The 13,853-nt window shown below is 35.2% G+C and overlaps 1 protein-coding gene across 1 annotated transcript; it reads right to left on the bottom strand.

The window, feature by feature from the left end:
* Window positions 1-4,211: 4,211 nt before the first annotated feature.
* LOC124176986 (ornithine decarboxylase antizyme 1) lies at window positions 4,212-13,694 on the bottom strand. Its single transcript, XM_046558956.1, is given in 6 exon segments — window positions 4,212-5,999; window positions 7,622-7,778; window positions 7,861-8,110; window positions 8,723-8,824; window positions 8,826-8,928; window positions 13,461-13,694. Coding segments are annotated over 5 exon segments (657 nt in total). The 5' UTR covers window positions 13,547-13,694; the 3' UTR covers window positions 4,212-5,999; window positions 7,622-7,662.
* Window positions 13,695-13,853: the final 159 nt, after the last annotated feature.

The raw sequence follows: 13,853 nt of genomic DNA, 5'->3' as shown, positions 1-13,853 counted from the left end.
TTTTGAAAAGTGCTGGAATCAATTAATTGTAGCACCGATCGGACGTAATTTTGCGAGGGAAATCGATTGGCCGCAGTCCCAATACGCTGCGATCAACGCATCAAAAGTTACAGCCAAAAAACCAGAACCTGAATTTTCGACATTTTTCAACAGGTGCTTTTTCGCTCGCCATTTCTCTCCTGTTGGTCCTACGCTCTTTTCGCAGCGATTTCTGAGTTCCTGAGGGTCCAAATAGTCGGATAAGGATCGTTTAAATCGAATCTGAGACCAAAAGTTTTTTGCCAGAAAAAAAAGTAAGGCTAACCCCTTTCCATTTTTGGCAAAAATTTTCGCGATTTTGAAAAGTGCTGGAATCAATTAATTGTAGCACTGATCGGACGTAATTTTGCGAGAGAAATCGATTGGCCGCAGTCCCAATACGCTGCGATCAACGCATCAAAAGTTACAGCCAAAAAACCAGAACCTGAATTTTCGACATTTTTCAGCAGGTGCTTTTTCGCTCGCCATTTCTCTCCTGTTGGTCCTACGCTCTTTTCGCAGCGATTTCTGAGTTCCTGAGGGTCAGAATGGTCGGATAAGGATCGTTTAAATCGAATCTGAGACCAAAAGTTTTTTGCCAAAAAAAAAAGTAAGGCTAACCCCTTTCTATTTTTGGCGAAAATTTTCGCGATTTTGAAAAGTGCTGGAATCAATTAATTGTAGCACCGATCGGACGTAATTTTGCGAGGGAAATCGATTGGGCGCAGTCCCAATACGCTGCGATCAACGCATCAAAAGTTACAGCCAAAAAACCAGAACCTGAATTTTCGACATTTTTCAGCAGGTGCTTTTTCGCTCGCCATTTCTCTCCTGTTGGTCCTACGCTCTTTTCGCAGCGATTTCTGAGTTCCTGAGGGTCCAAATAGTCGGATAAGGATCGTTTAAATCGAATCTGAGACCATAAGTTTTTTGCCAGAAAAAAAAGTAAGGCTAACCCCTTTCCATTTTTGGCGAAAATTTTCGCGATTTTGGAAAGTGCTGGAATCAATTAATTGTAGCGCCGATCGGACGTAATTTTGCGAGGGAAATCGATTGGGCGCAGTCCCAATACGCTGCGATCAACGCATCAAAAGTTACAGCCAAAAAACCAGAACCTGAATTTTCGACATTTTTCAGCAGGTGCTTTTTCGCTCGCCATTTCTCTCCTGTTGGTCCTACGCTCTTTTCGCAGCGATTTCTGAGTTCCTGAGGGTCCAAATGGTCGGATAAGGATCGTTGAAATCGAATCTGAGACCAAAAGTTTTTTGCCAGAAAAAAAAGTAAGGCTAACCCCTTTCCATTTTTGGCAAAAATTTTCGCGATTTTGAAAAGTGCTGGAATCAATTAATTGTAGCACTGATCGGACGTAATTTTGCGAGAGAAATCGATTGGCCGCAGTCCCAATACGCTGCGATCAACGCATCAAAAGTTACAGCCAAAAAACCAGAACCTGAATTTTCGACATTTTTCAGCAGGTGCTTTTTCGCTCGCCATTTCTCTCCTGTTGGTCCTACGCTCTTTTCGCAGCGATTTCTGAGTTCCTGAGGGTCCAAATGGTCGGATAAGGATCGTTTAAATCGAATCTGAGACCAAAAGTTTTTTGCCTAAAAAAGAAAGTAAGGCTAACCCCTTTCTATTTTTGGCGAAAATTTTCGCGATTTTGAAAAGTGCTGGAATCAATTAATTGTAGCACCGATCGGACGTAATTTTGCGAGGGAAATCGATTGGCCGCAGTCCCAATACGCTGCGATCAACGCATCAAAAGTTACAGCCAAAAAACCAGAACCTGAATTTTCGACATTTTTCAACAGGTGCTTTTTCGCTCGCCATTTCTCTCCTGTTGGTCCTACGCTCTTTTCGCAGCGATTTCTGAGTTCCTGAGGGTCCAAATAGTCGGATAAGGATCGTTTAAATCGAATCTGAGACCAAAAGTTTTTTGCCAGAAAAAAAAGTAAGGCTAACCCCTTTCCATTTTTGGCAAAAATTTTCGCGATTTTGAAAAGTGCTGGAATCAATTAATTGTAGCACTGATCGGACGTAATTTTGCGAGAGAAATCGATTGGCCGCAGTCCCAATACGCTGCGATCAACGCATCAAAAGTTACAGCCAAAAAACCAGAACCTGAATTTTCGACATTTTTCAGCAGGTGCTTTTTCGCTCGCCATTTCTCTCCTGTTGGTCCTACGCTCTTTTCGCAGCGATTTCTGAGTTCCTGAGGGTCAGAATGGTCGGATAAGGATCGTTTAAATCGAATCTGAGACCAAAAGTTTTTTGCCAAAAAAAAAAGTAAGGCTAACCCCTTTCTATTTTTGGCGAAAATTTTCGCGATTTTGAAAAGTGCTGGAATCAATTAATTGTAGCACCGATCGGACGTAATTTTGCGAGGGAAATCGATTGGGCGCAGTCCCAATACGCTGCGATCAACGCATCAAAAGTTACAGCCAAAAAACCAGAACCTGAATTTTCGACATTTTTCAGCAGGTGCTTTTTCGCTCGCCATTTCTCTCCTGTTGGTCCTACGCTCTTTTCGCAGCGATTTCTGAGTTCCTGAGGGTCCAAATAGTCGGATAAGGATCGTTTAAATCGAATCTGAGACCATAAGTTTTTTGCCAGAAAAAAAAGTAAGGCTAACCCCTTTCCATTTTTGGCGAAAATTTTCGCGATTTTGGAAAGTGCTGGAATCAATTAATTGTAGCGCCGATCGGACGTAATTTTGCGAGGGAAATCGATTGGGCGCAGTCCCAATACGCTGCGATCAACGCATCAAAAGTTACAGCCAAAAAACCAGAACCTGAATTTTCGACATTTTTCAGCAGGTGCTTTTTCGCTCGCCATTTCTCTCCTGTTGGTCCTACGCTCTTTTCGCAGCGATTTCTGAGTTCCTGAGGGTCCAAATGGTCGGATAAGGATCGTTGAAATCGAATCTGAGACCAAAAGTTTTTTGCCAGAAAAAAAAGTAAGGCTAACCCCTTTCCATTTTTGGCGAAAATTTTCGCGATTTTGAAAAGTGCTGGAATCAATTAATTGTAGCACCGATCGGACGTAATTTTGCGAGGGAAATCGATTGGGCGCAGTCCCAATACGCTGCGATCAACGCATCAAAAGTTACAGCCAAAAAACCAGAACCTGAATTTTCGACATTTTTCAGCAGGTGCTTTTTCGCTCGCCATTTCTCTCCTGTTGGTCCTACGCTCTTTTCGCAGCGATTTCTGAGTTCCTGAGGGTCCAATTGGTCGGATAAGGATCGTTTAAATCGAATCTGAGACCAAAAGTTTTTTGCCAAAAAAAAAAGTAAGGCTTACCCCTTTCCATTTTTGGCGAAAATTTTCGCGATTTTGAAAAGTGCTGGAATCAATTAATTGTAGCACTGTTCAGACGTAATTTTGAGAGAGAAATCGATTGGGCGCAGTCCCAATACGATGCGATCAACGGAGCAAGAGTTACAGCCGAAAAACGGAGAAATGTAGCTGTCATTTCTCTGCTGTTCGTACTACGCTCTTTTCGCTGCGTTTTCTTGTGTATACATACATATACATGTATGTTCCCCATTTATCAGTAAAAGATAAAAATATAGAATCTGATGCTTATCTTAATCCATTCATTTCTATCTCCGTCCATTCTGGTACCAGTGTAAAACATACATATGCCTGTGTCCCGATGAGTAATGAATGCAATGGAATCAAGCATAATGTTCATCCTGTACCCTTCAAACTACTGTTTCAATGCCTCTAATAGTTACACCCCCTGTAATGTCTGTAGATTCTTTGCGATTTTCCGAGACAAAGAAGTTTCTGTCTCACAATCAGAATCTATTAACAGGAGCCATTTTCTACTCATCATACTCATAGCAATGCAAAAAAAAAATTCAGACCCTCTGCTGCGCAGTACAAAGAAATCGCGATATCATTTTTTTGCCGCGTCTTTCGAACCGCTGTTTCCAGCAAATTTAGAGTATATGCTACGGTATTTTGTCGAAAAATTCTGACGATGTAGGGGCTGAATCCAAATGATTCCAGCGTTTTTGAAATCAGATCGAAATTTAATATGGTCCTCCAAATCCGTGGTTTCCATTACTGACAGGTTTGTAGCATTCTCCGATGAGTAAGGAAGAAGAAGAGGATACAACGGCAGGAGACTAATTGAAGGTGGTTTGGAGTTTGTGTTTTTTGTTAAAAACCGATTAATCTTATTCGTTAAAGTTTTATTTGATTTTTATTTAGCAATCACTTTTCAAGTATGAATATTAAATGTAGCATAATAAGATTTAGAGTGATCATGTATATGTATGTATATAATATAATGTTATCATAATACTAAATACGATGGTCCGCATTGCATAAAATCTACTCTTTCTTTTTATCTTCATATTAGATTGAAATGAATGGTTTATATTATCTCTTCTTTTACCAAAAAACTGTAATCAGTAATGTATACACGTATATACTTGGAACATCTATGAAAAACAGAAAGTTGGATTTTACACAAAACGGCCCAGCGATTCAATTTACCTACAGGCAACTAATTAATTGAATATCTTTTGTTTTTTTTTTTTTATATTTTGCAAATTTTTTTTCACTTTTTTTTTATGCATAATTTTTTTTTTACTTGTCTGCGCCAGTTCAACTTTTGAGGCGTATTCATTATCAAGAATTCTTTAAGCGTTAATGCATTGGGAGTTATCAAATAATCATACTTAAAATCTAAAATAAAGTTGATTAATTATAATAAAATTAATTATAAACTAATACGTAGAATGAATAAAATACTCAACAATATGCTTGCAGTGTTCGCAACATAGAATCATTGCAATGAGTTCTGGAGATATATATTAGAATATGCTTTACATCTAATACAAATCGTAAGATGGCATCACTTTCTCGTGATCCATACGCAGGTTATCGATTGATTGCATATACCAAAAGGCTTACCAAGTAATATTCAATGAAGTCAGGAATGGCTTTACATACGTCTTTGCACAAAGATAAAATATTTGCTATTTGCTGAAAACAGTGAAATCGGATCCTTCAGGAATTCAACACTCGCAAATACGTTATTTGAAACATGTTGATTGCTAAGATCACAAAAATTGTGCGACATATTTGAAAATTAGTAATCATTCATCAGAGTAAAGAGCAAAGTGCAAGTATTGGTATATTTTCACTGATTAGCCGACTATGTTGTTAAAAAATGTGGTGAATATATGATTTTGATCACTTTCTCAGAACCAGTGAAAAGTTGTTAAATATTGCAATTTGATTCTTGTTAGCTGAAAAATGTTGAAGTAGCTAATGCATATTATCTTGTTCACTTACACGCAAGTATAACAATAACAATAATAGTAATATATAATATATGATTATTAGTATAATAATAAAATTATATTAATATTGGATGAAATGATAAATTATAATAACTCCCAACCTGTCACGATTAACGCAAAGTTTAATCAATAATAAATTTAATACTGCTAGCTCGTCAATCTTACCATAAAGTTTCTATGATGTTATACAACATGTGAAATAAAAATGGTCAAGTGTTCAAGCAGCATTCAAGACGTGGGATATTTTGTGAGCGCGTAATAATTGGATGTTTTATCATTATTAAAATTGTTCAAGAGAATGATAATTTAACAATTTATTAAATGTCTATATTTTAAGCTCTAAGCATGACTATCTTTGTTGTATACTTCAATTTCTTAAACTTAACTCATAGGTAACAGTATATATGTTGGTAGAAGGCTACAATAATAATTGAACATTCACCAGCTTTCCATAGCTGAACAATTTCACATCGAAATAACGAATAAAACTCAAATTGCTGCTTAGCAATTTTCCGGAAATATTAAGAAAATTGCAGCATATGGCGCGGGCAGCAAACAAAAAACATTAATATGACAAATTATAACGAATTTTATTGTTTCTCTTTTCAATTCCCTGCAATTGACTCCTATATGCCTTATCTTTAACGTATAAAACTGGTACCTGAAAATGGACAAAAAAAAGTTGTAAATTAAAATGAAGAATCAAACTGTACAACTAAGTCCACATTGCAACAAATTTTTCTATCACTTCCCAGCAAGTATTTGAACTCGAAAAATGAAATTCATTCCAAATTGATTAATGTTCAAGAATATTCATTCCAATGTTAAAAACTGATATCTTTCTTAATGTAAGCATGCTTTTTTATCGACGCAAGTTTAAGCTCGGAAAAGCGATTTCTTTACAAGAAACTAAAAACAGTATTGACTTCAAAACAAAGCAAGAAAAATATTTCAACATAATAATGTAGAAAGTTTAAATTTCTAATCCGAGTACCGAAAGTTTTGAAATATCTTTGATGAGCATTTAGGTAGATAAACTAACCCATATAAAAGATGGTTAATAGATAACCGACATCAAATTTTACTTGCTGTAGATATTTCATATACTCTCACTGCATACATGTGGAGTAAGATTAAAGAAAGAAAATAATTGATAAAAATAGATATAATGCGTTTCAACTTATCTAATCATGTATTAACAAAATACATGAAGAAGTTAATTCTTTGTATTTATTTGAAGAAATAAAAGAAATAACAAACGCTAAGAATGCACACATCACGTTCTTTCATTATGTTTGTAGTGTGAACTTAAGTTAGTAATTGTTTCAGAATCAAAAGGCCTTCAATGCTTCTGCAATTAAAGTATTGAATCACGAAGTTCAACATACTTGACCCAGATTGAAAAAATCTGTCAATAAAATTCCCAAGACGCACTGAACTGGACAAGTTTAATGCTTGAAACAAGAGACATAATTCACGTATGAAAACCCTGACAGAAATTATGTTTTCAAACTCTTAGAAATATCTAAAAATCTCCTCAGTTTGAATCTTTATGTCAGCTTGCAGTTTTGCTGAAAAATTTCCGACAAATCATAATGATATGCAAGAATTTTATGGTATAAATACCTCAATTTTTATCTAGAACATAGATTTCGGTACATGTATGAAAAAACTATAATTTTTCTTGCAATTGTCTGTGAAAAGTTTGCAAAATTCTAGTTTTATTAAAAGTAATCTTTTACACATATGTACTAATTTTTGCCAGCTGCATTTCAGAAATATTAATCTTCACTTCACTGTTAACTAAAAATTTCTAATTGCTATCGGGAATCGACCCCATTTTTCAATAATTCTGTATTGTCAAAAAATACGCAGAACAACCAATATTCAGATTTTTTCATATTCGTGATACAAAATCTTATCAAAAGATATGAGTTTCATTGTTTCCATCTCGATTTAGTCAAAATTTGTCAGAAACTAGTTAACACGGAGTCTTTTAAATTTTCAATCGACAACAAAAGTTCGCAAGAATATTAGTTTTGTCCATAAATTTTAACAAACATTATCAGAATCATTCAAACTTTTCCTGCAGATATAACACAGAAGTTTTTTCATGGTTGACCGAAGAGATGGTAAAATTTTTCTGAGGGATTTCTAAGACTTTTATATCGGATATGTACAGAACACACTCTTCTTTGAATATATGTGAATGATAAATGTGAATTTTGCTTTTTGCTGTCGATATTATAATAATATATTTATAGTAAAACATTGTTCAGTTACCTCTGAGTTAGATTTAAAAGTGAAGTCACGTAGTTGGTAGATTACTCGATAGCATAGAGCATGTAAAGATTGCCAGAATCATTGCCGGGTGGCACGAGTGCATGGGTTGGTGGTAAGACTGTGAAGCCGAGGAACATGAAGGTTCGAACAAGCATAGCTGAAATGAAAAACACACAATGTTCGTACAAAGAAAATATCCACCACAATTAACAGTCGTCGAAAACATGACGTATGCTTACCTCGATCGGTGCGATCCTTCCTCAGGCAAACAACAACATTGGTGCAGTGGAGAGTTTCTTCCGCATATTCGAGAAGAGAAACAAATCCCTCTTTCGAACCCTCCGGAAGGAGACAGCTAGGAACTTGGATATAGAGACAACCCTTCCACACAACTGTTTCCCACTTAACGCAAGTGCTTTCGGTCAATTGGAGTGCGAATGTTATACGCAATGATTCCTGATTCTTCAATTCATTTAATAGTTCATTCTCCTGTAAAATTATAATGCTTGTAGATAAAGGATGCGCAGTAGCACATTGAATTATCATGGTACAAATGATTTTTATGGAAACTGTACCAAAATTTTTCTGAAAGTATTTTGGAAAAGTGTCGTAACAAATTCTAATATTTCCTGGAAACTTGGTAAAAATATATTTCAATTTCCATGCAGAAAATTACTAAGGAAAAATGGACTGTACCATCTGAATCAAGCGATACAAAAGAATGAAAAAAAAAAAAGAAAGAACTTATTATTGCCAACGATAGTGAACAAGAATGAAACAACATCCCTGATATGTAATAGAAATAAATGTAAGTAAATTCGAGTAATGTCAGTGAAGATGGCAACAGTTTCAGAAAAGTTTATCAGATTACCAATAGAAAATGAAATTCGGTAAGAGTAGGAGGTTTTTCCAAAAACTTTCTAGAATTTCTTGAAACAGCTCACAATCAGACATCGTTAGAATAATTCAAAGATTTCCAGTGGAAAAGATACAAAACCTTTCTCGGGAGTGTTCAGAGATATGGTAAGTTTCTGAGAATTTTTTGCACCCGGAAATTCATTAATTTTTTCAATTTTTACAGGATTGACAAACGGCAATTACTTGAACAATTTGGGAGCTCACAGAGAGCTGACTCTGCTTAATCCCCACGCCGCGGCTCTCTGTGTTGACTGTTGAGACAGACAAGGCGGCATGGGGCGCATCAGGACCACCACAGAGGCCCCACGCCCAGCGTTATACAGTAGTGCTGCTGCTGTTGGCGCATTCCCTCATACATGCCTTCCTCGATGTATTTGCTCGACATCCCGCTTTGTGGAGAACAAAATAGTAAAATAAGGAACCATAATTAGGTCCATAATCCAAAAAATTCATTCACTATATCGCTCAATAATTATTCTTAAATTCAAGTTCGAGAAAAAAATTATTCCTGCAGTGGATTTTAAAAATTTACCAAGGGTAGGCATGTTGTCAGCCAAGAATGTAAACACTCCAAAGCCAAAAATAAGTCTTCAGAGGTACATGGACTACTATGCTTTAAATAGCACAGGTTGCGTGAGTGTATGTGTGTGTGTGTGTGTATTTTTTTACCTAGTCATCGTGTATATCTCATCTGTGTTCATAAATAAGAACTAAGAGAAGGTTATTTTATCTATGTGCGTAGTAAAATTCATTTTTACAAGATAAGCTAATCAAGAAAATGATTAACACAGTTATGTAACTTGCTTTAAAAATTCTGCACATCACAAAAACAAAGGTATGAGAATGTTCATAATTAAAGTAACAAATGATAAATTGTGTTATAATATTCTGTAAACTCAATTAAATTAGATAAACAAATTATATGTTACGAGTTATTAACTTGAAGATGTAAAATATGTAAAAAATTATCAATAATTTAACCAAATAAATGAATATATAAGGGAACAGAAAGTAGAATAAATGAAGGAAGAGAATTTCGTTACGTAAATCATGACCCAGATCAAAGAGGTTGTTATTTTTAAAGTAGAGATATGGACGTATAAAATATGTCCACTATAGAATTGTTAACATCGTTCGACTCCAAGTAGCCAAGAATATAAGCAGTATCTGTATTGGTAATGTTGCACAATGTGTTCACGAAGAAATGGAATAGCTCTATTGCATGAAAACAAAAAAAAAATAAAAAATTTAAGCACTGTTTTGAACATAAAATCTAGTACACTCTTATTTTTTGCGATACAAGTTTGCTATAAGGAATCGAATCAGAGATGAAATACAAATCTTTTTTGTGTACTTATTCATGAAGCTGTGATTTACAGCTACAGAGGCGTTAAATAGTTAGTTGTGCAAATTCTACCAAGCAAACACCACGGACCAATTGGAGCATTTGAGCATTGATTGTAGCCTCATAATCGTCTCTGATATAAGTAGTGAGAATGCCAAACATTGACCATAATCATCCAAGATTACATATCCAGAGAAGAACCGTTAAATTCACAATTAGACTTATATTCAGTGTTAGAATAGATGTTATGTATTGGGGCATGATTAACGTTACACTGTGGCTAACAAAAAATTATTCACCTGGGCCTTGGAACCATTATGATTCAGTCAACAGTAGGTCTAAAAATAATGTCGATGCAATGATTAGGATTGTTGGTAGCTGCAGAAAAAGGGCTTTGCCCTTTGACCGTTGTAGCGCGATAATTTTTTACTAATAATTTTGTGCAGGCAAATAAACAATATTGGACTGGCCAAAGCCAAACGCTCTCAACAGCTCTGCTTTTTCTTTGGTTGTTTTCTATGCCCAGTAAAAAATCAACTGATCATTACCAGGGCTTGCGTTCCAAATTTATAAGACTCGAACGGTACACAGCGTGAAAACATTGTTGAATGCCCAAGTTGTCGTCATTGAAATGGGCACGAAGCCAAATCTGACAATCGCAAGCAAAGTGAATTGACTTTGATCTCTAGCTATGGAGAACATCGCAAAAAGTACTTGCTTTTAGTTAATTAAAGCAAAACATCCTACGATTGGTTGTCGGGCATTTGCGGTTGAACGGGCTGCACTGTCTGAATCAAAACTTAGAAAAAAAAAAAACTATTTCAAAAATCTCCAATAATGACACATGCACCAATGATGATGAACGCAACTGGAACAATGTTCATACTAAGTGATAAAAATGATTCTGAGCAAATGCAAATAACACAAGCTAAGCGATATCAATAATGTGAAAAAAGTATTTATAATTACAACGTTCAAAATGCTTAAACTGTGATGTCTTTCATGAGGTTCCGATATCTTTGGGCTTATTTAGTTCGTCATATAAATTGCAGAGACAGCCTGAATTCAATGCCACTCATATTCATCTCAGGAATGAATAAAAGAGGCTGAAGTTAGTAACGTCAACGGAACAAAACACCAGGGATCAAATCATTACTGCGCAATTTTAGCATGACGTTGAACAATTGAAGACAATTCAAGAAGTTGGCTTTGCAAAATATGAATATATTTTATTTGTCACAGTTTTCTAAATTTTAGACATTCCTAAAGATGCGAAGTAACGATTTTTCTTTATATGCGTAAAGGTACATTTGTGTAGGTATAGTTCAATAGATGTTGAGTTCATAATTATACTTGCGTGTTGCAGCTCACTATAGTATTACATTGCTTGAATGTTATTCAGACAATTTATGGAGACTTGGTTAGCAAACGTATTGAGCCCAAAAACATTCAAATTAATTGAAAAACACCAGAGTTTAAACATTTTTGACGTTCTAATTATAGAACTTCGCCTTAAATTGTTGATGTCTTACCTTACAAAACTCTAATCTGTTCAGTATCATTTCTATTACATATTACAGATTTTGTTTCATTCGTATTAACCATTACAGGATAAATAACATTGCCAGGGATTTCTGAAACTTTTTTATCCCAAACTTTTGATTCCACTAGTCTAGCCTATTCATCCTTTGAGCTAATAATGATATGCTCCATAATTTAATTACCTAATGCCATTTTATCTCAATATATTGATCGAGCGAATTCAGAACTCAATAAACGTAGTGCAAAGTAAATAAATGGCAGTGTTGCAGAGCTTACAAGTTGTATTTACTTGCATACTGGAGAGTATGCGATTAGTTTAAGGAGTTCATATCATGCTGGATGTTATGAGCTCCGATGTACGATACCAAATACAAGTATATCGGTGCAAGATACACAGAAGTCAGATAAGGACCTCACAGACATTTTCTAATACTGCAGCTGAACAAATGAGCGGGTAGTACCCTATACAATTGACAACTGTATATTTGTCAATTTATGGTCTAAAATGCTTCATATTGAAATGTCTAACATTTGCTTCAAAACAAAATCCCGAAAACCTATTTAGAAAATCATTACTTTACCGAAAATACTACCTCAAGCTGTCAGATCGCCCTGTTTTACTTATCAATTCAGCAAACAGTATTCACATATTCTTTTCCATTCCCGAGTGTTGAGATCGTTTAAAATTATATGAAATACTAAACTTTGCGACTGAACTCACGCTGTCATAGGAAAATATTTAAATAATTGACAGAGAATAGAAATATTGAAGTCAGCTTCTGACTCAGCTCTTAGCTCTTGGCTCTTTATTGATACTTACTCTCAGTTCTCCGAAATTTTTTAAATTACCACAGATGTATCAGTAATGAACAATCATAAACTATCATTTGTCAAATTTTGGGGGGATTTTAACAATCAAGAGAGGAGAAATATAAAATACAGTTTACTAGATCAGCAAAACAAGGTCGGACATTTGTAAAAAAATAGAGTAGCCCAATCTAACCATTGCATAAGACAATTATTGAAATAGGGAATATCACTTTGCATAACAGATGTTGACAACTGAATCCACTATATCCATCAGACCTAGATTTGAAATTGTTTAAGTAACCTCTACTTGGCCCCAACTTCTGACAAGCGGTACGAAAATTGTTATAACATTGTTAAAAAATCTTTCACATCATTGTCGATAGTATATAATATGTGTTAACATGCTTTTACACATATGGATATTCTGTGATACGTTTAAAATTAGAAATTCCAACGAGACACAGTGTTTACATTTCGGAATAGATATACAATTGGCATTGGTAGATTAGTATCAAAACATCTGGGAAATATGGAGAAAGCAATATTTGAATTTTTAGGTGTGTACACAATTGTAGTAAAGTCGTCAACATGACATACAAGCAGAAATAAAATAAGTGTCATACAAATGAATATAGATTATGATTTCTATGGGTTCATTTACAGAAAAATTGAATATTCAGTAATTTTACATTATATTAAGCAAAATTAAATATAAATAGATTAAAACAATCATAGACACAATAAAGATAAAGAATATTAATGGAGGAAAACAAAACAAGTTTTGGAACATTCTGGAACTTTGCAGTCGTAAATTCAAAAGTTTAAATCATCTCATATTAACAACTGACGAGACTTTGAGCCAGTAACAATTACGGGATTAATACATAGAATATTAAGCAGGTGAAAAACTGTTCATCGCGCATACAAATTATCATTATCTCATGAGATGATAATTATGAATGTGAAGAACACAGAAAAAAAGAAACCAATGGCAGACATCGAAATCGAGATAATTTTTGTCATACTGAGGAACTTGGCCTTTAAACGAAGAAACAAAAATATAACTTGACTTAATAATTGTGAATAGATACAAATTTGTAGTCGATATAATCGAAAGAGGTCAGGGGGTTGGTAGAAACAAATTATATTGGCAACGGAACGGTATAACAAAGTATGCAAGATGGCGTTTAACGTTAAATAAAAATGGCGCATAGGTGAACTCACCAATTACTGGAAATTAAACTTGGCATGATGTCTTCGTTTTTACTACGTTCAAAATTACTCAACGCCTGACTGGCTCTAATACTCATACTTCTTCTTTCGTAAAATCTTGGCGGATTTAGTTTAACTGCGTCGAGCAGAATTTTGTTTTCTTCTGGAGACACTGAGCTAATACTTTTCTTGCTTGCTGCGCTGTTGAGCGTACGTGCGATTTGGAGCAATGTGGAAAATCTCCCCGAACATTCTATCCTTGTACGTGTACTCTGACGTCACCGTCCGATTACGAGACTGAGACTGCGCGTCGCGCATGCGTATAAAACGAGTTGTTTGCCAACTACGACGGAGACTACGAATACAGACTGACGACACGACAGTGCCGTAATCACTTGTAAAGTT

The sequence above is a fragment of the Neodiprion fabricii genome, chromosome 2, assembly GCF_021155785.1.
Source record: "Neodiprion fabricii isolate iyNeoFabr1 chromosome 2, iyNeoFabr1.1, whole genome shotgun sequence".
Classification (NCBI taxonomy): Eukaryota; Metazoa; Arthropoda; class Insecta; order Hymenoptera; family Diprionidae; genus Neodiprion; species Neodiprion fabricii.
Note: the sequence above shows the minus strand (reverse complement) of the source record. Positions and strands in the feature narration are given on the sequence as shown.